This window comes from Equus caballus, chromosome 2, assembly GCF_041296265.1.
Source record: "Equus caballus isolate H_3958 breed thoroughbred chromosome 2, TB-T2T, whole genome shotgun sequence".
NCBI classification, from domain to species: Eukaryota; Metazoa; Chordata; class Mammalia; order Perissodactyla; family Equidae; genus Equus; species Equus caballus.
In genome coordinates, this window is record NC_091685.1 from 8,418,775 (window position 1) to 8,446,226 (window position 27,452).

Sequence of the window (27,452 nt, forward strand, 5' to 3'; positions counted from 1 at the left end):
TCTAATCTTGCATAGAAGTAGAATCACCTTTTTCCTCTTGCTTCTTTGTTTATGACTTTCTTTTGATGCCTAATATAATGTAATATCTTAAATTTGGGACGTTTGTATGAAGATCTGCCTTTGTAAAAGAAATATAGACTTCTGCATTCAATAGGTATTCATGGTACTCCTGCCATGTGCTAAGCACCATGCTGGCAGCTTACAGCACAAGGATAATTTGCATTTGGACTTTCTGTCTAAGGAAATAAACCCATACGTATTAAGATATTTTGTAAGTGCTGTAATAGAAGTCCGTTGGAAGGTTGTAGGGCCTGGAATTAGCATTACCTACAGGGTTGAAGAAGGCCCTCTCAGGAGGCAACATTTGAAGTGGACATTTAAAAATGAGGAAGAGCCACAACTAGAAGGACCTACAACTAAAAATACACAACTATGTACCGGGGGTCTTTGGGGAGAAAAAGGAAAAATAAAGTCTTAAAAAAAAAAAAAAAGAAAAATGACTAAGAATTTTCCAAGTGGACAAGAGGAAAAAGCACGGAGTCATGAAAATAACACATTTTAAGAAAACATCATTTTTCTGATATAACTAGAAAAAAGATTTCTTTCATCTTCAAGTCCGGTCAGGGTCTTCCTAGCATAGTGCTTGACATATAGTAAATTTTTAGTGTTTGAATGATAAATGCAAGTGATATATGTCTAGCACAAACTAGCAAAATCTACTGTGTCCATCTCATGCTTCTGCTGTCTTCTAAAGTATCTTTCATCTCAGTCAATGTCTTCCCAAGTGGGAATATATTGGTGATATATTCACAATATCTTCCCCATGGCTACTACATAAAGCACTGAGTTTCTTCTGCCAGTTTAGTAACTTTAGTAAAATTTGTCTCTCTCGTAGTTACAGCAGAGTTCTTGCTGCTGATTTAACTGGCTCAGCTTGGGTCACATGTTCATCTTTAAATAACTTGGTGGGTGAGAGGATAATAATAATAAGTTATTAATTTGGAGAATTGGTGGGGGCCAAATCATCCTAAGTCCAATGGGATGCTTTTAGATTCTTTAAATTGAGAAATGAAATGTTTTTTATGATCCTATTTTTGCTGCTGTGTCTAAAATGGACTGCAGAAGGCAAAAGTGAAAACACCTACACCGGTGAGGTAATTCCTGTAAATAGTCCAGCTGAGGGATGATGGTGGTCCTGTTTTGGTTATGAATTAAAAGGAATGGATGGTGAGATTCAGGGGAAAATGAAAGATGATTCCTATATTGTGACTTGAGTAACTGAGAGACTTGGTGGTACCATTTATTGAAATTGGGAGGACCAGGTGTGAGGATAGTTTTGTTTTGTCCAGGTTACGTTTTCATTGTCTGTTAAATGTCTGTGTGGAGAAGTAGGTATCATTTTCTCATCTGTAAAGTGGAAATAATGCCATCTATTTAATAGGGATACTGAGAAGTGTGTTAATGTATAAAGCACATAGCATTTAATAGTTAGTTGAATGAGTGAAGTTGATATTCAAAGCCTAATAACTATACCCTTTAAAAATTGGAACTGGCTTCCTTTCCCTTGGTAATTTTGTTGCCATATTTAGCCATTACAAAACAATGTACTGTCTGTTGATTATCATATTTGGTGGATAAAGAATGTACTGTGTGTTGTTGATTATCATATTTGATAGATAAAGAATCTGGCATAGGAAAATTTATTTTTAAAAATCAATTAGTTGTACTTTATTAGATTATCCAGTTCTTGCCTTCTTCCTTATGTTTTACTCATAAAAACGGTGAGTTTTATGAAATGTGTAGTCTAGAGGAAAAAAGAATTCCCTATAGTACCCTGGTCAAACACTAATGAACTTACCCTTAGATATATGCTTGACATTGCCTGACCCGTGAGTTAAATAAAAATGACGTTGTAGTTTCAATAGCGTACACTTGCCTGGTTACTCAATCGCTATACTTGCCTAGGAGGCTAATGCTATTTGCACTTATGAGAGATTGGGGAAATTTCTGATGCAGTTTTTAGATTTTGCATTTTGGGATATCTTAAAGGCGGGGTTGGTGGGGAGGGAGTTGGTTAAAGCTGCATGGAGCAGGGGAAGAGCCTGATGTCAATTGTTAATTTTGAATGGGTGATGGCTATATCAAATAGTCTTTAATTATCCAAAAAATACAAAATAATTATTTTCCTTTTGTAGTCTACATATGTGGCCTAGATTTGCTTCACAATTCATACTTTTCTAAACTTAGTAATGTGAAATAAAATGAAGAAATTATCCTATACATTCAAGTTGACATTGAAAATTCTAACAATTTTTCCATCATGGTGCTATTTTTTTTAATTAGTCAGAAAGTACATGAATAATACTTTCATTGTAAATGACTCAGTAACTCAGAAGTCTAAAAAATAAAAACATGACAGTCTGTCTTTGTGAGTTGTGTGGTTTCTCTAAAAGAGCCACTTAGAAATGGAATGGCTGAGTTGAAGGTTACATTCATTATATTTTGGTACACATGGCCAAATTTCCCCCCTCAAAAGAACTTTACCTGCTTCTTCACCAGCATGCATGCATGTTACATTGTATTCTTACCTACAATGGATTATGTCAGTACTTTTGTTTCCCAATTGAAAGATGTGAATGGCATTTTGTTTTAATTTGCATTTCCATAATTAGTAGTGAACTTAAACAGTTTTCTTTGTGTATTGGTTTATCTTAATTATATTATGATTTCCCAAACCAAGTTACTTTACTTATTTATTTTTATTTATTGATTGATTTTGGGGAAGAAGATTGGCCCTGAGCTAACATCTGTAACCAATTTTCCTCTATTTTGTATGTGGGACGCTACCACAGCATGGCTTAATGAGCAGTGTGTAGGTCTTGCCCAAGATCCAAACCCACTGAAGCGGAGCATGCGAACTTAACCACTACACCACAGGGCCAGCCCCCCAAGTACTTTTTTATTCATTCAGTTAGAAAGTGATTAGTTAATTGCAGATAGTAATGGTTGAACTATAACAAGACTGAAACACTTAATTCACAGTGTTAATTGTAGTATAGACCAAGTATATGTTGTAGTGTGTAATTTATTGCACTTTTTTATGTATATCACAATTGGAATAAAATGTAGAGAGGCTGAATAGCATAGTGGTCAAAAGTATGGACTCTTGAGCCAAACCGCCTGGATCAGAATGCTGCTTCCATCCCTTATTATTATGTGACCTTGGTTACGTTATATATCCTCTCTGTGCCTCAGATGCTTCATCTACGGAGGAATGGATAAAGAAAATATGATTTATACATACAATGGAACATTATTCAGCCTTAAAAAAGAAGGGAATCCTGCCATTTGTAAGAACACGATGGACCTGGAAGACATTATGCTAGGAGAAATAGACACAGAAGAACAAATACTACATGATACCACTTATATGAGGAATGTAAAATAGTCAAATTCCTAGAAGCAGAAAGTAGAATGGTGGTTGCCAGATGTTTGGGAAGGAGGAAATGAGAAGGTATTAGTGAAAGGGTACAGAGTTTCACTAACACAAGATGAATAAGTCCTAGAGATCTACTATGAAGCATAATGTCTACAGTTAACGACAATGTGTATGTAAAAATTTGTTAAGAGGGTAGACCTTGTATTAAGTATTCTTATCACAAAATAATAGTAATGATAATAAATAAAGAGGGCAGGAGGAAACTTGGAGGTAATGGATAGATTTATGGCATAGATTATGGTGATGGTTTCACAGCTGTATACTTGTCCACAACTCATCAATTAAATATGTACAGCTTTTTGTATTTTAATCATACCTCAATAAAATACTTTAAAAAAAGAAAAGTTTTGAAAATAGTTAAGACGTGTAAAGTGCTTAGAATAGTGCCTGGTCATAGTAAGTGCTATTTGAATGTATGCTAAAGAAATTAAAGTAACAAATTTTATTGCAAATTGAGTACATGTAATTCTTTAACCCATGAAGATCTCAGCTTTGTGTGTGTGTGTGAAGAAATTGGCCCTGAGGTAACATCTCTTGCCAATCTTCTTCTTTTTGCTTGAGGAAGATTGTTGCTGTGCTGACCTCTGTGCCATCTTCCTCTACTTTATGTGGGATGCCACCACAGCATGGCTTGATGAGTGGTGCTAGGTCTGCACCCAAGATTGGAACCTGTGAACCCCGGCCCACAGAAGCCTGGCATGTGAACTTAACCACCACGCCACGGGGCCGGCCCCCCTCAGCATTTTTAATAAAACTTCATGAGGCAAAGATAGTTTTAATGATAAGACAACTATTCATGGTACATGTGATAATCATTATGATAAAGATATCAATAAAACATTAGGAGGGCACAGAGAAGAGACCATTATAACAGCTGCAACTACCTTTTATTGAGGGCCAGAGCACTTGATCTACACACTCTGCATATGTACTACATTTTATGCTCATGTCAATCCTGTGGGTACAGAAATGGCCTTATTCTGTGGTAGAGCTAGACTTGAACACTATTCTTTCTAACTTCAAATATCTGTGGGTTTTTCCTGCCGTATCACACTACTACCCACTGGGAGGCTTTGCATTTAAAAAAGCAAAACAAAAGAGGATTCCTTGCTTCTGGCTTCTCTAGAAAAATCAGAAAATTCTGGCAACACCAAACCACAGATTTTCCATAGCAGCAACCAGCTGTTCTGGAGTAGAAGCTGCCTCCTTGGCTGGAGCATGCTCTCCGATTTGCCCTAGTCCCCAACACCCCAATATTGATTCCTCAAAACTAAAGCTGAATGCCATTTGCCCACCCCATTTGACTCATTTATGTTACCTATCTGGCTGCTCTAGACACCTGCCTTTGAGAAAGCTGCTGTAGTGGCTATCAGAGAGTCTGCAACTTAGGAAGTGCTCAACAAATGTTTGTTGAATGGATGAATGAAAGAACCATAAACATGTACAAATACAGAAGAAGGTTTATCAGACTTACTTTAAAATGTACACGGTGATAGGAGTCTAGCTGTGCGTTAGCAACAGCTATTCCCGTCATCTCTTTCAATATACAGCATGAAGGAGGAGTGGTAATGTTGGGGTGTCAAAGAATGATGCTCTCAAATACCTGGCTTTCGTTGGATGATCGCCAGGCTGCTGCCACAATTTTCAAGAAAAGACACCCTCAAATTTGTTTAACTGGCACAATGCAGTGAAACATGACAAAAAATAAAATATGATCAAATGCACTTGCCATTTATTTTGGAATGCATGACAATATCTGTTCACTTGAGTGAAAACATAACAACACTCAACTGCATTTGAAGACAGGGTATCTTTGATCAAAATCTCTGAAATATCCCTTTGAGTTAGCTATTAGTATAATAAACTCTATTAATTTGTACCTGACAGTAATTTGGGGTTTATGATTATTTTGTCTAGTTGAACTAATGCATGTCCCAAGACTGTGAAGGAAGAGTTAGTCAAGTAAGTGAACAGTGTGGGTAACATTTCTTTGGCAAGGAATGTAAGGGGGAGGGATAGTGATCTACTGAAAAAGAAGAAACTTTTCTAGTTTTAGTTTTTAAGGAAGTATCGTGATACAGTAAAAAAGAGAAAGTGCCTCAAAGTCCCATAGATTTCCTTTTGAATTGTGCTTTTGCTGCTTGCTTGGAGAGTTTGGACCCCCAGTTGCTTTTTCTATAAAGAAAGAGTAAAAGCTGCATTGAACTTGATAGTAAGAATTAGAGAATATATACATGTATGTAAATCACCTGACAGAACCCTCGCATTTCATGTTTTCTCTGCCTGGAACACTCTGGGATTTGTACCTTCTCATTCAGGATTCAACCCGTCTAAAGTAGAGAATGACTGGTAGGAGTCTAATGTCGCCTTTCATAGAACTTACCTCATTCTGAAATTCTCTTGTTTCTATATTCACTTCTTTCTTTTCTGTCCCTATCCCCCCAGCCCTGCGCCATGCACATGCTATAGAGTGAATATGAGCTTTGTGAAGGCAGAGACTGTCTCTTAGTGACGACTACAGTATAGTACCGTCCTCATAGTAGGCACTCCATAGTTATTTGTTGACTGACTGACAACTGAATGAATGCTCATGAATTATTAGCACTCAGTGAATGTGCTTGTTAAACTTAGAACAAGTTTGTCTGTTGCTTTTAAGTCCAGTGAGAAATTCTCCTAGCACTTTGTTAGCAGTACATTATGTATTTTCTTTAAAAGTTTTTTTTTTTGGTGAGAAAGATTAGCTCTGAGCTAACATCTGCCTCCAGTCTTCCTCTTTTTGCTGAGGAAGATTGGCCCTGAGCTAACATCCATGCCCATCTTCCTCTATTTTATATGTGGGATGCCTGCCACAGCATGGTTTGACAAGCCGTGCATCGGTCTGCACCCGGGATCCCAACTGGTGAACCCCAGGCTGCCAAAGTGGAATGTGCGAACTTAACTGCTGTGCCACCAGGCTGGCCCCCAAAAACATTTTTTAATGTCACCCTAATTTTTAACAGTAATAAAAAGATGATCTGTTATTTGTAAGGAGACAGAAGTGTTTTATATTTAATTCTTAACTCTTCTCTGGTCCCATCTGCATTTTTTTTCATTCATTTATTCAGTCGTTTTACCTCCCTTTAAAAAAGGAATCCTATAACAAGTGTATTTGTATTGTAGATAACTAGTCACATATTTTCTTACCAACAAAATTTAGTTCCTTAAGAGAATATAGAGGTCTGCATCTTGTCTACCCATCACTTTCTTTGCTGTATTGTAATGAGCAAAGATTACAAGTGATAGATAATTATAGATGCTCAATAAGAACTTACTGAATCAATAAGGGACTGAGTTTTAAACTGATAGTGGTTATTATAGCTCCATTATACCCATCTCTCTCCAGCTCTGCTCATATGAATGCTTTAGGGATCTTGACCCAAAAAGAATGAATTAATTTTAAATCATCACTCTCTTAAATAGAAAACAGCTAGGTATACAGTTATTATAGTTATTATAGTAACACCTAAATCATTGTAATTGTTCCCAGGTAACCATTTTGTGAATGAATGAATGAATTGACAAATAATTAGACCCACATAATGTGGCAGCTCTGTAAGTCAAATTTACATTTTTAACTGAAGAATGTTTGAGTATCATGGATATTTAATGATCATAAAGTAGCCCATTATTGCTCTGTTTCCTTTCAAGTAATGTACCATGTACATGTATTCTATCACTATTCCTTCAATTTCGGCGTGCTAAAGCATATAGTTCCTATTGCTACTAACCAGGCTGCCTTAAAATAACCATTACAAACAATAAAAGTATAAGTGAAAAATTAATTTAGCACAATATTTCTGTGTCTATGTCCCAAGGACTATAAAGAAATAAGAAAGAGATGAAGCACGTAAGTAGATAGTTTTATTATCAATGGTATGATTACATGTTGCACTGTGTTCTCTACTTTCTTAAGTAATCTTACCACACTGTCCAGTAGGGTAGCTGCTAACCACCTGTGGCAATTTAAATTTAATTAAGATTAAGTAAAGTTTAAACTTATGTTCCTTAGTCACACTAGCTACGTTTTAAGTGCTCGGTAGCCACGTGGGGCTAGTGGCCACCCTTTTGGACAGTGCAGATATAGAACATTTCTGTCATTACAAGAAGTTCTCTTAGCAGCGATGGACCGTCATATACACAATTCCTTACCCTTTATTTTGCCACATTGTACATTAGATTTTTTATTTATAATTTGAAAATGAAGTTTAATATGTCCTAGAAATACTACCTTGCTAACCTCTTGAAATCTCTTTTCCCCAAAATGGTTGTTTTATCAACTGCATATTTAAATCAACATGTTCTCTTTTTCATTTGCTTTTCCATTTATTAAGATAGTCGATACCTGACATTTTCACCATTATTTAAAACTCTAAATTCTGTGATGAATACAGTTGAAGTAACGCTTCTAGGTATTATTCACTTTTAAGACAACACAGCATATGACAGTGTCTCCATGTGCCTCTTTTACCATATACAATGAAAAAATACTTATTAAATGGTGATTTTTCCCCCTTTATCTTATTAAGTAAATTATATGGTCCTTTTTTATGGAAGCCTCCGTGGTTAGAGATGTAAAACAGCAATTTCTTGGTTCTATAGCATGACATAGTTCAGAGCTGAGATTAGAGAAACCCCGTAGAGTTGTTAATACTTGAGGGCATCCCCAACTAGAAAAGTATGTGAATTTAGGCATGGGAGGAAGGAAGGATCTGCTTTAAATTTAGTGTAGGGTCACTGAATCTTAATGATAGATTAAACAAGGGAGGTGGAATAATGAATAGGGGTATGCAGTGTGTAGCACTAATACCAGAAGTCCATGGTTTGTGGCGGTTTTTTAATGTCCTTTCCCATATGGTTTTGAATAGAGTAGGTTATGGCAGGGATGAGCTAAGGAATAGCTTTGTTAATGAATAAATAGGAGTAATTTTTTTAACAGGAGACTTCAGGCAGTTTATTTAGAATGCCTGCTTATTTGATGAATCATGTGATTAAAAAATTTTTTTCTGATCTTAGTAATACACTAAGTGGGGATGCTAAGGTATTCCTGTTATTTTCTTTATAAAATAGCTATATTTACATTTCAGAGCCAGCCCTAACAGTGAAATCCGTGGGGTGGGATTTTAAATGCCTTAATTAAAAGCCAGTTGTAAGGTACTTCTGAGCGCTGGCAGCATCAGTCCTTTGGTTAGGGTTGGGTGTGCAGTATTAGACTTTCGTTCATAGTGTCAGTTCAGTTTGATAACCTTTAATTAAATTGTCATTTGGAACCGGTTTCCAACTCTACCTCATTCACCTAAAATTAAGTAGGTATGTAATTTTGGTGCCTGTCCTCTTATTGTAAGAGCTGCTCTTGGCCAAGGCAGCTACTTTCCTTAAGATATCCTTCCTGCCCTCCCACCCACATATCTCTCAGAGAGAGTTATGCTGAAAGCTGATCTTGGAAAGTAGCAAGTTAGAATCAGAAAACCTGATCAACACACTTTTAAATATCTCTCAGGGCTGTTCTTTGGAAGAGATTACTTAATATTTCCAAAGGAGAGGTTAAATAGGTTGTCTCTGGTGCCTGGGTTAAGCAGAGTAAAGGGAAATGTAACTCTCCTGACTCCAGGGCCCCAAATGCAAACACTAGCCTAGTTGTTCCCAAACTTTCTCCTTGATGTGGGTGACTTGAATGGTTTATTTTCACTTGATGAGCCACACCCCCAGGCCACTTTAGTATTCATGGCAGACTCCAACACTAAGTCCTTTTGTTGTCTTTGTTTTTTGCATTTTTTTTGTTAACAAGAAAAGATAAAATTATAAGAGTCCTGATTATATACTGAGGTTCCATTGCTGATGGTTCCCACCACTTTTTTTCAGCATCTCAGAGAAAGGCAAAGGCTTGGATGAGCAACAGAAAGCCGCAAAGCAAATGTAAACATCATGTCTGAGCATCAGTGTGGTGCTATCAGAGTGGGAAAGGATACACAGTCTTTATCAAAAGATAAAGATGGATCTTTGCCCAAAACAAGATTGTTAGCATTTAAAAAGCATTTGAAGCTTGCTGTAGAAGCGATGGTCTTTCCTTTAAGAAAAACATTTTTAAAGAAGAAATGGATTAAGAATTTTTAAAATCTGCATTATCATCCTGACGTAGACATTAACTAACTGAATGACATTGGGGCAAGCAGTTTAATTTGTCTGTGTGTGCCTGTGTGTATGAAATTTTAAAGAAAATGCTATTCTATAAAAAACAAATTAGCAGAGTAGATTAATGGCATTGCCCCACATCTTCTTCCTTATAGATGCAATTTTATTTTAGAACATACAGAGGTTGCAAATAAAACAAATATCCTATCAGAGTTTCACTTGTCCTAATCAAAAGCATAGAAGAGGGGTTGGCAGGAGTACCCAACTGTTGAGAGAGAAAAAACTGGAATAACAAGACAGGGCATAATTGATTTACTGTATATTTACAAAGTGGAAGAAACAGACCCATAGTGTGAATGTCTTCATATTCTTTTATTCCAGACAAAACTCTCACGTTAGTATGGGATGGAGACTCAGAAGGCATTGAGCAAAAGTTTATAAGAGAAGAGCCCTTGCTAACTGTTACATGATAAAGTTTATTTACTGTTTTAATTGTCTTCTTTTGCCTTGATCTGTTTTCCTTGAAAATTTTTCATCTTGCTGTTTCTTTCCCAGCTGTGTGCCATCAGGAACTGCCCTCTTACTGTGAAGGCAGCATTCAGTTGTTGAAACAGTAAGTGGCTATTTGATCTGGCAGTTGTCCTTCCTCTGCAGCACTTAGAAGTACAAACTTGACAGCCTGTAACTGCTCTGCATTGCCTCTTGCAGCACAACCGGTGTGAAAAGGCTCTCCTGACAGAGGTTTCACCCATAATTGGTCACTCTTACTTGTTACCACTTAATGCCCACCATTCAGAGTAAGTGTAAATAATCTCAGAGAATTCTTACACATTACAATTATAAAAGTGTCAGGTGGAAAAGAATTTTAAAGATAATTTATTGTAACCTTTTGTTTTACAAAAGAGGAAATTCAGGCTAAGAGAAGATATGTCATAGTCATGAAAGAATCTAGACTTTAGAGTCTCATAGAACCAAATTAAATACTAATCTCAGCATTTACTGACTGGAGTAAAATAGGCAAATTATTTATTGTCTTTGAGCCTCAGTTTCCTCATTTGTAAAATGAAGATAATAATATATGTAAAAGGTTGTTGTGAAGATGATATATAAACATAAAACCTTTTTATGGTTTATGGAAGATACTTAAATATTCAGTTGCTTTTGTCTTTTCTTCCGCTTTCCTTTTCTCAGGTCACTCAGATAATTAGTGGCACAGCTGAAGTGAAAACCAGGTTGTTCTGACTCCAAGTGCATGTCTTTACTTTGAATAAAAACAAAAATTAAAAAAAAAATTCTTATTACAGAAGTAATAGAAATTTAGAAAAGATAGATATACAGAAAATAAGAGTCATAATCCTATGATACAGAGGCAACAAGTTTTAACCTTTCTTGTATATCTCTTTTATGTGCATACATATAGTATACATACATATGTACATATACATGTGTGTATATATATATAACAATAACAAGCGTAAGTGTATATAATTTTGTAACCTAGTTTTTCTTTAATGCACAACTTTTAATCTTATTTAATATTCTTCTACACTGGGGTCAGCAAACTTTTTCTGTAAAGAGGTAGACTATAAATATTTTAGGCTTTGCAGGCCATACAGTCTCCGGGTTGCATCAACTCTGCCATCATGGTAATGCAAAAGCAGCCACAGACAGTATATAAACATATGGAAGTAGTGGTGTTCCAATACAGCTTTATTTGCCAAAACAGACAGGAGACTGGATTTGGCCTCTGGGCTGTACTTTGCTAACCCTGGTTATACATCCTCATTATAATGGCTGCATGATATTTCGTTTATTTATTTAACCTATTACTGGATATTAAGACTGTGTGAATTTTGTGTGTGTGTGATGATAAACAAGGGTGTAATGAATATCCTTGTAGCTAAATATATAGTGCACATGTATGATAATGTCCTTAAGATTAACTTATACACTGTTTCTTGCATTATATCAAATTGTCTACTAAAATTCAGACTTAAAAATCAAAACATTTCTGGTATACATGTATTTCTTGGTTTATGTGACCAATCTTTGAAGTAGTACACAAAGTTGAACTTTATAAAATGGTTTTAGGTTAAAGTAAAACTCGTTAAAATATTCTTATAATTGTTCCAATTATTTCTATTTAACTTAATTGGTGTTTACCTTTGTAGCAGGAATTATAAATTGGTTTATTTACTTGATTTTAAAAGGGGAAATTTGAAGGGCATTTATTGTGTGACTGATGTTTTATTCATTGCAGGCAGTAAAACATTTGCTTCTATGGTATCTGTAAGGCCATTAAATAGCTGGAAAAACTTTGCTCTCTCACTGTTTCCATAAAGTATTAAGAGGAAATATTGCCCTCCAGGACAAGGTCTTGACTGACTGATATGAGATTAACCTCTCACTGTTTTTCCTTTGGATCTTGTTTTAGCTAGCGTATGAGAGAGGAAAAAAACAAACAAAAACACTGTTTAGTCTTTCATTTGCTTCAAACATAGGTCTCTGGTGTTGAGGGATGTTTCTTCAATTCTGCTGATGTGTACAAGTGTTTCCAAGTTTATTTAGTGTGACCAATAGATCATTTGTTATAGATTTGCAGTTTTATTGCAATGTCCAAATATACATTATAGACAGAAAGCAATCACACTCAAGCTTAAGGCAGAAATACTGAAGATTAACACAGATTTTCAATGATAAAGATTATTACTTATCAATTATTAATTTCAATGCTATGAAATCTGTAGTAAAGAAAAGAGATAATGTCATCTCTCATTGATTTCTTGGATTAAAAATGATCACTTTATCATCCAAACAAAATTGTAGCATTTCTAGAATTTCCTTCCTTAACAAATTATTATCAATCATGTTGATTCTCAAAAGGAGTAGCCATCTTACAGAAGAGTTCGAAGAACTTCAGAATCAATAACCTAGAGAGGCATGGCTACAGAGGAGAGCCTATAATTCACACATCTTATAACAGTGCTTCGGAAACTTTGGCTTAGTAAGAATTACCTAGAGGGCTTGTGAAAACACAGATTGCTGGGCCCCAGAGGTTCCAATACACTAAGTCTGGGTGGGTGCCCGAATTTTCATTTCGAACAGTTTCCAGGTGATAGCTAATACTGCTTGTCCAGGCACCACACTTAGAGAACCACTATTATTGAAAAATAGCTGTTCCATTTTTTGTTGTTGTTTGTGATTCTGACTTCTACAACTTCACAATTTCTCTAAACCTTTTTTTTCCCAGAAAGCTCTTAAAATTGAGCATCTTTTCTTTTTGTGAAATATACTCAGCCTTGCTCATCTGTAAACATTTTCTTAGCACTTTAGGAATTCTCTTTCGAAGTCCAGGCTTAACCTTTAACTAAAAATATGAATTCATTTTAATAAATTTATGATCATTAGTTCAGTCACTTTAAATGTGATCTAACTTTGCAATTTTTATGTCATTTTCACTGACACCAGAGTTTTAGGATACGAGATTATGAATATAACCGTGTTTCTAGTAAAAGTGTTACGTCTTATCCTTGGTATTTTTTCAGGATGGCTAAAATCCATTTCCAACTATATGCATTCAAACTTGTTTCCATATCTGATTAGCTTTACTGTCATTCCCAGTATTCTCTTAAGATGCCGATTGCCAAATTTCTTTAAAGACAAGTAAGAGTTATAAAAGTTTTTAAAGTATGGTATACAAAGCAAAATTTAGTTACAGTAGTTGGAATGAAGAACTCAGAGGCTAAAGATGTTTTAAAAGAGCAGAATACAGTCAGTTCAAAGCCTGATTGAAAGCAACTTCAGTTTTATAGTTTTCTTCAAACAACATCTTCATTGTTTTCTGGAAAGATGGTATTTCAGAAAAAGAAGTGTCTTGAGTTACTGTTTTTATGAGGAGAGAATTGCTGAGTCTTTTAAATGGTTAATGAGAAGAAGTAATAGTTAAACACTTGGAGCATTGATTTCTGATTTGAATTCTCCAACACAGGCCAGCCCTGAGGGAAAGGGGAAAAAGAAAGCTTGCTAATTAACATTTGATTACTGATGCCACCTTCTCATTCCCCTTGCACCATCCGGTTTCAAGTGTTTTTGTTCAGGAAGGAGTTTTCGAAGAGTTTTAACTTGCATCTTAGTAAAACAAATCCATGTGCAATTGCCGCAAGTGTACAATGTTAAAAAAGGAGAAGAAGAAGAAAAATCCTTAGATAGGAAGTGTGTGTTCCAACCCAGTCTGGATCAGAAGTGATTGGTTTCTTAACTATAAGCCTTTCAGAGCACCAATGATTGCTAGGAAACTGGAGCTAAGCCTAGTCTCTCTGCCTTATTTTGATTTAAACACACACACACAAATACTTACTTGTTCAGTGCAGTTACTGTTGAGCAAACTCTTAACCAGAGCGTCATTTGATAATGTGAAATACTTGGAGGTCAAAATTTGATATATTTAAAATTTGGATACACTCAGGCTATAACATGACCAAAGGCCTTTTTCTTCTAAGATTGATAAGAGAATGAGACAAATGCCTGTAGTTTCAGGGTGCTTTTTTGTAAGGGCTGTAATTTGCCATAGTAGTCTTAATTCAGAAAATCTAGAAATGAGAGTGCTAACAAATAGATAGCTGTTGTAAACCCGTGGCAGTTAAATATTTTGTTTCTATTTTTTGCTATATTAAAATGTTTGATATGTGAAGAATCATGGGCCAGATTTCAAAATTTTAAAGATGTTCAAATAAATTAATAGAACTTTACAACTGTATCACTTAGCTAGACATATTCTGTCAAAACCATAGCCTCACTGATTAACATGTGGTTGATGGAATAGTTATTTCGGAAACCAGTGTGACAAGCTTTATTTTTAAACGAGGTCTTATGAGGGGAAAATATTATATAGCTCTTTTTTTTTAAATCTAGACTTTTTAGTGTAATAAAAGCAAAAGCTAAGATTTTTCTTCATCCAAGAAAAAGAACCACCTAAAATGCTTATTGTATCTTGATTTTTTACCTGAACTTCCTAGCACTTTTCCTTTTTGATGTGTTGTATTTATTAACTCTTTGCTATTTTTCTGCCATTTTCTAGCCTTAATGGTTTTAAACTTTCCCTCATTACTTGCTTACAGCATTAACTCCAATATTTTCATAAAATCATAGGATTTTAGAGCTTTGAAAATCAGAAGTGAGCTTGTATTCTCTTCTAACCTTGAGTAAACTCTCAGAGAGGTTCGGCCAACTTGCCCACAGTAACAGCTGGGCAGAATTAAGACTGGAAATCTAGTTCTCTGCCTCTCATTATGCCACAGTACCTCAGACTTTGTGACTTTCCTTTCTATTTTCAGAATCTACCTTCACTTAGGATATCCCTGAATGATATTTAAAATTCTCTGAAATGTTTTTCAATAGTTTGACCAACACTTAGCTCACAAGGAATGACTTTATTATAGCTGACAAAGTTATCCAAGTTTTATAGTTTTCTACTTGAATAGCTACAAACAACTTATTTGAAGCTAATTCTGAGCCTCAAAATTTAGCCTTTAGCAGAATAACTTTCTAAGAATTTTTTCCTGAGAAATTCTGATAAAATTTAACTAAAAAATAAAACCGTTTGAAAATTTATGGAACTCAAAAGAAAACTTTGTGGGAGATGAATATCTTACATAATTTTATATTGAGCAGGTCATAATAAAATGATCTTTTCCCTAATGCTGTGTTTGTTGTTGAAATTTCCACCATGAGGAAATACGAAGTTTCATGTGGAGATCACTGCTTGCTTTTTACATTAATTGTGGTTTATAAATAGATGTTTATTAAAAACGAAAAGCAGAATAGTAAGAAACAAACTAGTGGCATATTCTGTACCATTTCAAGTTAATCTGACTTATATTTTGTTTCTTAGTCACAGATTGTCTTATCTGAAGCAATGGGGAAGAAATGAAATTGTCCTTTGAGAATATCTAGAAAACAAACTGGAAAATCTATTGTCAATCTAGAACACTTGATCCAAATACAGTACAGTTTGTAACAATTTTAATGTTCAGCTAGTAATCAAAGCATTTATTAAATTTCTTCAGGACTAACTGAAACATTTGCATAGTTTAGCAGCCTGAAATCTCATAGATTTAGAGCTTAATCCATAACAAGAATTGAAAAGATTATAAAGGTTCAACATGATCTTGAGCCAATGCTCATCAAAGAAAATGTGTAAGACAAAAAGGCCCTTAGGAAGTGTTACCCTGTGAAGTGCCACTTGTCCTTAACCGAAATTTAAGACAAATCTCTAAAGATAAAACTCCATCAGAGGTAGCCCAATAATGGCAGCTGGGCGTGCCAGCTACAGCAACCCAGCCTTGTGTATGTGCTTTCTGCCTCTCTCAAGTGCTCTCAGGTCTTTGGGAGCAATCTCTTTCTTCTCCCCGCCACCACCCCCGCCCTTCCACCCCGTGCTCTCTCCTTCTCCCTTTCCCTTTAGTCCTTCCTCCCTCTCCCTCCTCTTTTCTTCCATCTTTCTTCCCTCTCTGAGAGAACTCTGTGTTCTTCATCTGTTTCATGATAACCTGAAATTTATCTGCATCATTTTATACATAGCTGTGTTTTGTCATTCAGGTTTCCCAGAATACTAATTTTTTAAAAGAATCATTTTTATTTTTGCTTTGTGTACATGTCAGATTTTTTCCTTCCCTGCTGAATTGTGACTTAAAATTTTAATTGAAGAAAACCATCAATAAAGGTAATGGAATTTTTATAACTCCATTAGTAATAAAACCATCGCTTATTTTGTACTTTTGCTATTTTATCACTTGTGTTTCTTCCACATGATGGTGAAACTTGCCTATGGTTACAGCGTTGATAAACATGGAATTACTTTTTAAAAACTAACTTGTTTTCACTTAAATTCTTGCTTAGTGATTGTGGTCTAACATCAGATTCTTTTGGCTTAATCTCAGAAACTCTGTGAATTTAGCTTTTTCATTGGAACAATCAAACATTAACCTAATATGCTTTACGTTGTACCCTCTCAGCCAAGTTCTGTCTGTATTAACCAGTTTATTCTATGACAAGTTGCTTAACAGATGTCATTCTAGGGAGAACAATGAAGCCAAATACTTGTGCAATGGCTAACATTACTCTAACTTTGATCACTTTTGTTCAGCACATCAGTCTGGCGTTGTGCTTTATACCAACATAACACTATAGCCAGAACATGCTTTTCAGGCTTAGAATAGCAAAGGAATGTTATTCAATTCAGTGCCGTTACAGATGAGTTAATGAAAGAAGAAAAATACTGTTTATTTCATAATACCATATTGTTGTGTTTTGGAATTAAGGTGGAATTTAAGGAATCCCAGTCCAAAGTTATTTGTTTATATAATCAACTCATAGTATTTGTGTATATTCTCCAGTGCTGGGGTGCTTGCCACCTTTCCAACAGAAGTAAATATTTGTCCTGATTTTTTTGCCAAAATAGCTGATAAAGCTTGGTGTATCTCGATGATATAATCGAAAAATTACTTTAAGAAACGAATCTTTTTGGCCTTGCGGCCTAAAATCTCCTCATACTCCCCTCTTCTGTCCTTTCCCTTTCTTTTATTAACAACGCTTTGGGTTCATGGAACACCTTTCTCCTTAAAAGCACTAATGTTTAAGCATGGCAAAATAGTCTTAGCTAGTGGAAGTGGTCAGAAATTAGTCCAGTTGCATTTGGTTAAATTGCTGGGTTGGTTGACTAATGAAAATTTCCAAACTTGATGTCATTGACCATAAACAAAATGCTGCATGGTAGACTGGCCATTGCTAAGAACCTCTGAAGAAAAGCTGTTTGTTTGAATTGAGTGGGGATCAAGCCATGCCCCCAAGCTCCTCAGTTCTCATTTACTAAGTCTTTTTTCACAGGTGTACATGAGAGATAAAAATAGATTGAGTTCCATGTTTTGTGTTTCTTTCTCTTTCCCCAGCGAATGTATATCTCTATTTCACTGGAAGGGTAACTTAGATGTGTTTATGTATAATAAACAGTAATATGATACAAAATGCTGTAATTGGACAACACGATACTTTAGGCTTCTGCATTTTTAAAACATGAATGAATCCTGCTTGTTTTCCACGTTGAAGTCACGTTATAGAACATATTATGTACAACATTTCAATACTAGCTTCATTTGTTACAGTAGGGTAATCCCATAATTAACTGAAGAGTTAATTAAGATGAATGATCTCTCCATTCTTACAATTTGATAATTTATTTTATTTATAAATACAGAATGAAATAGAATTTTTTAACCTATTTAGAAAAAAGCTGAAGAAAGATATGATACTTCTTAATTACTGGATAACATAGCATTTAACTTTCCAACATTTATTCTGATAAATTACTTACCTTCTCTCCTTTTAAAGTGAAAGGTATAATTTCGTATTGAGAAAAACAGTTTTTCATCTTTAACAATATTTAAAATGAAAAGTATCTTTACTGTATTTTCTTTGCAGGAGGGGCCTAAATAGTGTATTGATAGGTGGCTCTCAGTTAATAAATATTCTATTGAAATAGTTTTTAATTTGGGGCGACTTCAAAGAAATAACCTGTGCTGCTTGATTAGTAAGTTTTCATATCTTTGAAACTTACTTTGAACAATAATGAAAACTTCAGGTATTTCCCCCTGCCCCCTCCAAAAGAAGACTACCATCCTTCTCTCTCCCACATAGAAACTTGAAATATATCTTTTGTTTAAATCGTTGCACATCTTGAGTCATTTTAAAAATTAAATAGATTATAGAAATTTATAATTATAGTGTGTCCTAGGTGAGTGGTGTCCCTGAAGTTTCTTGACTGATAAGAAACTTAAAGCTGTCAAAGAATATAACAACGATTGGCAGAGGGGGAATGTTTCTTGAATTATTGTTTCATCTAGGCTTCATTGAGAATGTGCATTTAAATTTGAGATTTTTTTACAAAATTTTTCTGACTTGTGTTTTCCTGGTTTTAAATTCTTGTTTTGAATCCAGAAGACAACAGAGGGAATATAGTGTATATGACATAAATTGACTGGCAACTATGGTAAGTCATATGGGAACTCTATTTTAACTGTACTGTCCATTTCTTTTTGTAGGTAAAGAGAAATGTGTATGACCTTACAAGCATCCCTGTTCGCCATCAGTTATGGGAGGGCTGGCCAACTACTGCCACAGATGACTCAGTAAGTGACAGTTAAGTTATCAGTTTTATTTCCTCTTCTCTCTTTTGCCACTTTCAGTCTAATTGGCTATTGATAATAAGCAGAATCAAATGCTTTGAATGTTCTATTGAAAGAATTTTATAAATCATATAGTGTGAAAATAAAAAGAATTATAATAATTTTAATTCACTTGCAAAAGAGACATCATAAGCCAAGTGTGTGAGCATTCAGTTGGTAATGTTACAATATCTCTATCTGGAACTTGATTTTTTTTTTTTTAAGATAAAGATTTGACTCTAAAATTTATTTCCTCACCTGTAATATGGAATAATAATGGCTCTATAATGGGTTAAAAGGAAAAAAAATGCTGAAAAGTAAATTGAATGTAAAAATCAGATCCCTAGTCACACCAGCCACATTTCAAGTGCTCGATGGCATCATGTGGCCAATGGCTGCCGTATTGGATGCTGCTTGATTTGATTTAAACTTTTCCTTGATGAATAGAATATATTCAGACATTACTTATGAAATATCCTAAGCACAAAAAAATTTTTGCCTAAATTACAGATGTCTCAAAATCAACTTAATCATTATATTTAATTCTGAAACTTTGTTTCCTGTAGTAGACTGGTACTTTAAAAAATAGTTAATTTTTACAGTTAATATTAATAGCACTCTATTCTTAAATAGACCCATAATTTTCATTACAATAAAAAACTGGAAGAAATGCCTTTGGAAAACACTTTGTGGATTACGGAACTTTAAAAAGAATTGGAAAATAGCAAAACTTTTTTTAAGTGAAGCCATCCAGAAAAACAATTGTTTATGTTTAGCCACTTACATGTATTTCTAAACAACTGATTTTAACATTGATATTATAGTATATCATTATATACTATATATGTATAGTATATCATTAGAATTATTGACTGATTGTCCATGGCTAAAGAGTAGGGTTGTGGTGGTTGATTTTAGTTTGGTTTTTTTCCCCTGTTGGAGTGAGAAATTTGACAGAAAATGTGCTACATTTATCTTTACAAAAATAGAGTAATATTCATAAATGATAGCCTTCTGTTTACTTGAGGAGACATGAAGAAACTAGAAATGTTCTTAACATTGTCTAATAGCCTGCTACAAGAAATAATAACATTAATCGAAGAAAATAAGATCTAAGCATATCACTTAAATTCTCTGAGCTTCAGTTACCTCACTAATTTGCAGCACTGTTGTGAAAATTAGCAATTTTATGTATATAGATATACACACACAGAGTACTTGGCTCATAATAGACACTCAATAAATGAGTCAGTATTGTGATTAATATTAATATAACTCAGAAAATGATCACAGGCAAAGACTGGCTGGTTTAAGTAAATGAAATGGTATCTGAGATTTGCTTCAGAATAATCTGTGGGGTTGGGGGAGTTAGTGGGAGGGAGAGTTAGAATCCAAATTAGCCATCTGTTGATAATTGTTGAAGCTGGGCGATGCATATATTGTGTTTATTATACTATTGTCTCAACTTTTGTATATATTTGAAATTTTCTATAATAAAAAGTTTAAAGTAAAAATAATTGTCTAGGTTAAGAGCATGAGCATAAGGTAATAAAGTCTAGAAATGTGGGACTTCATAGGTTGGAAAAGCCAATTGCTCTTGGACCCCACCCTCGTAGAAACCAGATTGAAGTAGGCTTATCAGATACAAGTTTCAAGAGTGATAGGCAAATTCATTGAAATGTGGTAAATTCCTCTGTAGCATAATACTTTATACATTTTAGGTGTTAAATCATCAAACTGAGTTGACACAGTCTTTAATGAAGCCCATGTTTTAATGATTGTTGTAACATTCAATTTTTTAGCAAAGAGTTCTAATGCAGTGTCATCATTATAGGAAAATAGAGAAAGCAGCTAAAACTTACCATATCTGAGACTGAACTGCTACTTGGTGCTCTAAGTCACAGCAAATAGAAGAGGGAATCTCTATCAAGAGGCTTGATTCTTTTTGCCTCATTATTCACATTTGCACCTTGTCCCAGAACCTATGAAGTGATGCCTGCCCACACCTCCCCAGAGCAAATGTTGCCACATTGGCAGGACGTTGCCTTGAGCTGAATGATTTGATACAACAAAGATGTTTAGGGCCAGGCTGCTTTTAACTGGTGCCATAACAGATCCACTAGCTCCAGTGCTTGAGTTTTGGCAAAAATGGCTTATAACTGTAGTCTTCTAAGGAGATCCTAGCCAAAGAAATGTCATGAAACCTTTCTTTCATTAGGACTGTAAAAACTCATAACGCTGTGCTTGTAATCTATATTGTTGCAGGCAGTGGTGTTTTTATACTTATTTAAATCACTCAAGTGGAGGCATCTGCTACAAAACAAGGTTGTCTTCGCAGCTTAGGGCATGAATTGGGTACAGCTGAGAAATGTCAGCTGTGTAAACAGCCTGAAATGTGTTACCAACAAAAATATAATTAATTTCTTTCCAAGACAGTGTGCCATAACTTAATACTTAGAATGGTTTAACTTTCAGAGAAAGCACCTGAACATTTTCTTTCCAGTCCCAGGGCAGGATTGGTTATAAAGGCCATTAAAAGTGAGGTTAGTTTGCACTTTTCCTGCTCAGTTGCAGAAATTTGTTCAGCTTTGAATATATAGTAGCTTTAGATACCAGTGGCTGCCATGAATTTATGGAAATATCTTAGATCAAGAATTTAATGGATTTGGGATGATGGAAATGTTCTAAGATTAAATAGTGGCGATGGTTGCACAACTCTGTAAATTTGCTAAAAATCATTGAATTGAACACTTAAAAAATGAGTAAATTTTATGGCATATAAATTATACCTCAAGAAAGCTATTTTTTTTAAAAGAAGTTAATGAAGAACTAGATTAAAATACTTTTTCATTTACATTTTTATGTTGCATGAGAAATACTTTGCAATAATAACAGGAGATGTTGTCTTAAGTGTACTTCTCATTAACCTTCGACTTAGCAAACAGGACAAAGAAACAGACTTCTTATAATTAGAGTCTTGTATAATCTTGAGTCTCTTACAAACCTGATAGACTATAGTCTTCTGACGTTTTCAACACTACTCAGTGAAGTGAACAATCATTTAAAACTTTGTTGCCCCATCTCCCTTCAGAGTTAAAATATTTTCTTTGCTTGTAGTTGTACTCTAGTCGGGTATGGGATACTGTATGAATTGTCAATAACTCTTTCAGTTCCTTTGCACTCCTTCACCAGGGAAATAGGTATCTAAAGCTTCACCAGTAGGGGAATGTTTTCATGCTGTGACAGTTCAGCTGTGAGAACAAGGAGTTGCAAGAAGGCAAAAATCTCATTTTACAGTTTAACAAGGACACTCTTGGTTTCTGGAGAAATAATTTTAACACTGTGAACTATGTCTAGACCCCTTATTATAATGCCGACAATTTGAATATATGTAGTTTTAAAAATTCCTGGTTTTAATAATGCTTATACAAAGGAGGAAAAAACCTTCATATTTTCATACATTTTTGTTGTGCACCATTTTTTCTTTAGAGATTACTAATGGCCCTCTTCTTTCCATCATTGGCTAAGAAATGTCAACTCACAATTTGAGAAATTAAGAATTTTAGAATCAGAGGTCTTTAGACATGTGTTAGGAGTCAGAAATGTACTTATTAAATATTTTCACGTTGAAAATGAGATCGTTTATAAGCAGAACCATTACACAATGGCTTTATAGAAAAAACCACACAGTCCTCCTTTTTATTTTTTTAAATAAAAAAGAATTTCTGATTGAGAGTGTGTCATCTACTTTGATCTTTCTGATGGTGACCATTTTCTTCTCCCTGATGCATTGTGTTTGGCAGGTGTCAAATTAAAGACATTCCCCTGACACTGGATCCCCCACCCTTCACTTAATAGGAGCTGCTGTCTGAATACAGACTCTCACAATTACCACATACTTACCACATGGTGTTACCTACCAAGTAAACTCATAAGCCTCCGCTATAGTCATTCCATCCATTGCTGCAAGGTTAATATTTTTAAAGTGCAGAATGAATCACATTCAGCCTTGCTTACTTATCTTCAATGGCAACCCAATACTTGCTGATTTATGTACAGATTTTTATGCTGGCATTCACACGCCTTCATTCTGTGTGTAACACTTCCCTTCCAGGTTTATTTTCCCATACAGGCCCAGAGTAAATGCTCAATAAATATTCCTTGAATAAATTATTGAATTTGATACCATATATCTCTCAGCTTTAGCTAAATGCTCATTTTGCTGTTCCTCAAATATACTTGGTACTCTCTCCCACTTTATCATTTAATCATACTATTTCTTCCACCTAGAATACCTACAGCAATTATCACCTTCCTTCAAGACCTTTCTTTAAGAAACTTTGCCTATATCCCTCTTCCTGTGCCACCTTCTCCCACCCTCATAAAAATTAGTTCATATTTCTATTCTTCTATTCAAATTCTTTTCATTTTTCCTTTTTTCTTCTTTCTTTCCTTTGTTCCTCCCACGTGGCTCTATCACTCACCATCTGAGTAACCACAGACAACTTAATTAACCTCTTTGCATCTTAGTCTCTACAACTGTAGAACACAGATAATTACTCCTAGAGTTATTGTGAAGACTAAAAGAGTTAGTGGTTACAAAAATAATTACTCCTAGGTTTATTTTGAAGATTGAAGTAGTCATAGTACTAGATAATGTCTAGCATATGGTTAACCTTTGGCTAATACTACTTTTTTAATCAATCTATCTATTCATTCACTTGACATTTGTCAAACAACACTTACAGGCCTGTAACTATGCTGGCCCTTAAAGTTGCAAGGATAACGTCCTGTTCCTTGGGGATTGCAAAGTATAGTGTAAGACAGATATGTAAACAATGACAATTGAAGTTTATGTAAATACAATGGAGTCACAGACGAGGGAGAAACCAATTTTGCTAACAAATGGGGGTAGTGAAAAAATGGCTTCCCAGAGGCAGGGACATTTGGTTACACTTTAATTTGTATGCTTGTGTTCCTCCCTTTTGTAAATTCTAAGAATTGGGAGTAAGAACTGTCTTCCTCATCTTTGTATGCTCTGCAGGAGCAAACATAGTGTTTTATACATTCACTCATTTGAACTGTTCAGAGCTCCACTAAGTTGACACCTATGACAATAAGCAACTAAATGGTGAAGTTTTATGATTATGGTAACTTGATAAACTGAGAAGCAGATTTCTTTTCTTTCTAATAAAAATTAAATTATCAAAACTCAGTATTTCTTTAGTGGCAAATGGAATAACAGATTTAAGAGGGGAGGCTACACTGAGCTGATTTGTACCAGTGTGTGTTGGTGTGTGTATGTGTGTCAGAGAGAGAGAGAGAAATAAGTGAGCAGACCAATCCAAGTTCATTGAATCCCAATAATTGCTATTATTTGATAAGTTACTTAATTAATGAATTTCAGTTTCTTCATCTGCAAAATGAGGGCAGTGTTAACACTCTTGAAAGTCTGTTGTGAAGATTAAGTGGATTAACATAATAGGTAGAACCATATGAAAAGTGCCATTTTTTAAGGGGCAAAATGGTTGACTGTTATCAGTTTTATATGGTTTTACCTAATATGTAAAGCACATAATATAATACAGAGTTTGGCGATTGTGATTGTCATCCCAAATCCCACTCACCATCTGTTTTTGTAAATAACATTTTATTGGAACACAGTCACACCCATTTATTTATGCATTCTATACAGGTGCTTTTACACTATAACTAACGGCATGGATATATAACTGACAAAACCACATGGCCCACAGCCTACTGTTTGGCCCTTTACAGAAAAAGTTTGCCAACCCCTGGTGTAATGTCTGGCATTTAGTAGGCATTCAACAAACGTTAGCTCCTTTTCCCTTGGGTAAGCACCTTCTTTATATTGCATACACATACAGAATCAGAAGCATTCTTTGAGTAGCTTCAGGGTCATCTTATGCTATTTAAATTACTTTGTTAGCCTGTGCTAGGTCAGGCAGATTGAGGCAGTCTTTGGACATTTTCACTGGCTTTTTCTTTATTTGGCAAGGTCACGGATAATGTTGCTTCTGATGGTGGTGAGACTCAGTTGCTTCAGAGGGTTTATTGCCCTTGTCAACATATAGAGCCTTTTACAAATAACACAGGCAAAAACTAAACAGACGGAAAGAGCATCTTTGAAAGCAATAGAAGAAAGTTTAAGTTTAAAAAAAATGAAAAGTTGTGAAATGGACTATACCCTGAACAGAGAGAGTGAGAAGTTCGGGAGGGTGGATGAAGCACTCAAGGGACATATTTTCTCAGTAAATATGAGGGAGAACGCATGGAAGTGAGACAGTCCCCAAAAAGACATTTATAAGCACTAAGATCTGCTGCTGTGAATCTTAGTTTCAGTTTATTAAAATCCTAAACCTCTAGACTACTGCTTCTGCCTGTGAAGGGGTAACTGCTACAGGAATTGTTTTTCCTCTATAAACAACTAGAAGACTGGGTAAAATATGTGAAAAAACTGTTTTCAGATACCAGACAACAAGTAGTGCAGGACTCTGAAGAAGGAAACAAATGAGTCCTATAGTAGTCTTAGATTCAGCCTGGAAGCAATTTCTGGATCGCAGAGCAGAGCAAAGAAACCAAAACAAAACCTCGTGATTTTATTGAGTTTGAAGAGACAGAGAGTGATGTTTAGGGAGGTCAGGGCAGCTAGACTTTGCAAGGCAGAGTACTAGCAGAGAACAAGCTCCAGAAATCTGCGTAGGGGTCCCCTGGTCTTTAACTGAATGCTAATCTGTGCATGCATAGGGTGAAATTCCAGGAGACTGGGCAAAGAACAACTGCCAGGTAAAAGAACAATTCACTGGGAGCTTAAGGCAAACAATTCCCAGAGCTCACACAGAACTGGAAGTAGTTTGTTCCCACTAGCTATAGAAGAGACACTTCAGTGAATACGTGAGGCATTCAGGAAACACCCCCACAATACTCATACCTTAGTGGAGTAGATAAACTAGCCCTAGAGTGAAGGCTGCTCTTGGACTGCCCTTTTACATGCCTGAAAACAACCTTCAAAAGGAATAAGCTGGTTGACAGATAACTGCCTCTAAGAACAGAGTCCAGCATCCAATCAAAAGTTACTGTATATACAAACAAGCAAGAAAAGCTAACCCATAACCAGGAGCAAAATCAGTCAAAAGAAATAAACATAGAAGTGACTTAGGTAATGAAATTAGCAGATAAGGACTTTAGCTATTATGATGTGAAGGAAAACATGAATTTAATGAGGAGAGAATAGAATATATAAAATAGAATAATGTCACCTTCTGGAGATAAACAATATAATATCTGAAATGAAAATTTCACTGGATGAGCTTTGACAGCAGCTTAGAAACTGCCAAAGAAATAACAATGAACTTGAAACTATTATAATAGAAAATATATAAACTGAAGCACGTAGAGAAAAAAAGACAAGAATAAATGAACAAAGTATCAGTGACCTCTGGGACAAAATCAAGCAATCTACATACATGCAATTAGAGTCTATAAGGAGAGAAAAGATGGGGGAAGGAGGTCAAAGATAAAAAACATTTTGAAGAAATAATTGCTGAAATTTTTCCGTATTTGATGAAAACTATTAAACTTACAGATCCAAGAAGCTCAATGAATCCCATGAAGGATGAACACAAAGAATTATACATTAAGGAGTATCATAATCAAATTGCTGAAAACAAGTGATAAAGAGAAAAATTTGAAAGCAGAAGGAATAAAAAAATACATATTACACAGAGGAACAAACGTAGATTTTTAAAAGTACTGAAAAGTTAAAAAAAGTGACAACTTATAATTCCATATCAGGTGAAAATAATCTTTCAAAACCAAAGGCAAAATAAAGACTTTCTTTCAGACGAACAGAAACTAAGAGAATTTGGTGCCAGCAAACCTGCACTACAGGAAATGTTAAAGGAAGTTCTTTAGGCAAAAGGAAAATTATACCAGAATAAACTGGGATCTATACAGAAGTATGAAGAGTGCTAGTAATGGTAAAAATGTGGTTTAAATATAAAAGGCATTTTTCTTTATGTTTTTAATTTCTTTAAAAGATAACTATTGAAAGAAAAAATAACAAGCAATGTGGAGTTTTGAACATATTTACAAGTAAAATGTATGATAATAATAGCATAAAAGAATGGAATTGTACTATTGTAGGGTTCCTACATTATACACGAAGTGGTATAATATTAATTGAAGATAGTCTGTTATATTAAAGATGCATATTGTAAACCTTAGAGAAACCACCAAAGAAATAACAAAAAAGAATAGCTAATAAGCCATTAAAAGAGATAAAATAGAATACTAAAAAAACAGTAGAAAATAAAGCAGGAATAAAGAAAAAAGGAACAAAGAAAAGATGGAATACGTACAAAACAAATAGCAAGATGGTAGGTTTAAATTCAACCATATTGATAATTACAGTAAATATAAATGGTGCACAAAAGACAGAGATTGTCAAAATGAATTTTCAAAAGCAAGATTCAACTATGTGCTACCTTCAAGAAACATACTTTAAATATAATGACAATGATAAGTTAAACATAAATGAGTGGAAA

General features: G+C 34.8%; 1 protein-coding gene across 7 annotated transcripts in view; it reads left to right on the top strand.

Moving 5' to 3' along the window:
- FAF1 (Fas associated factor 1) overlaps positions 1 to 27,452 on the top strand; it is a 472,901-nt gene that overhangs the window by 254,795 nt on the left and 190,654 nt on the right. For all 7 annotated transcript variants that reach the window (XM_005607066.4, XM_070260008.1, XM_070260010.1 and 4 more), the window contains one exon: positions 18,763 to 18,849. In XM_005607066.4, coding sequence (XP_005607123.1) covers positions 18,763 to 18,849 — 87 coding nt within the window. The remainder of the gene's footprint in view (positions 1 to 18,762; positions 18,850 to 27,452) is intronic.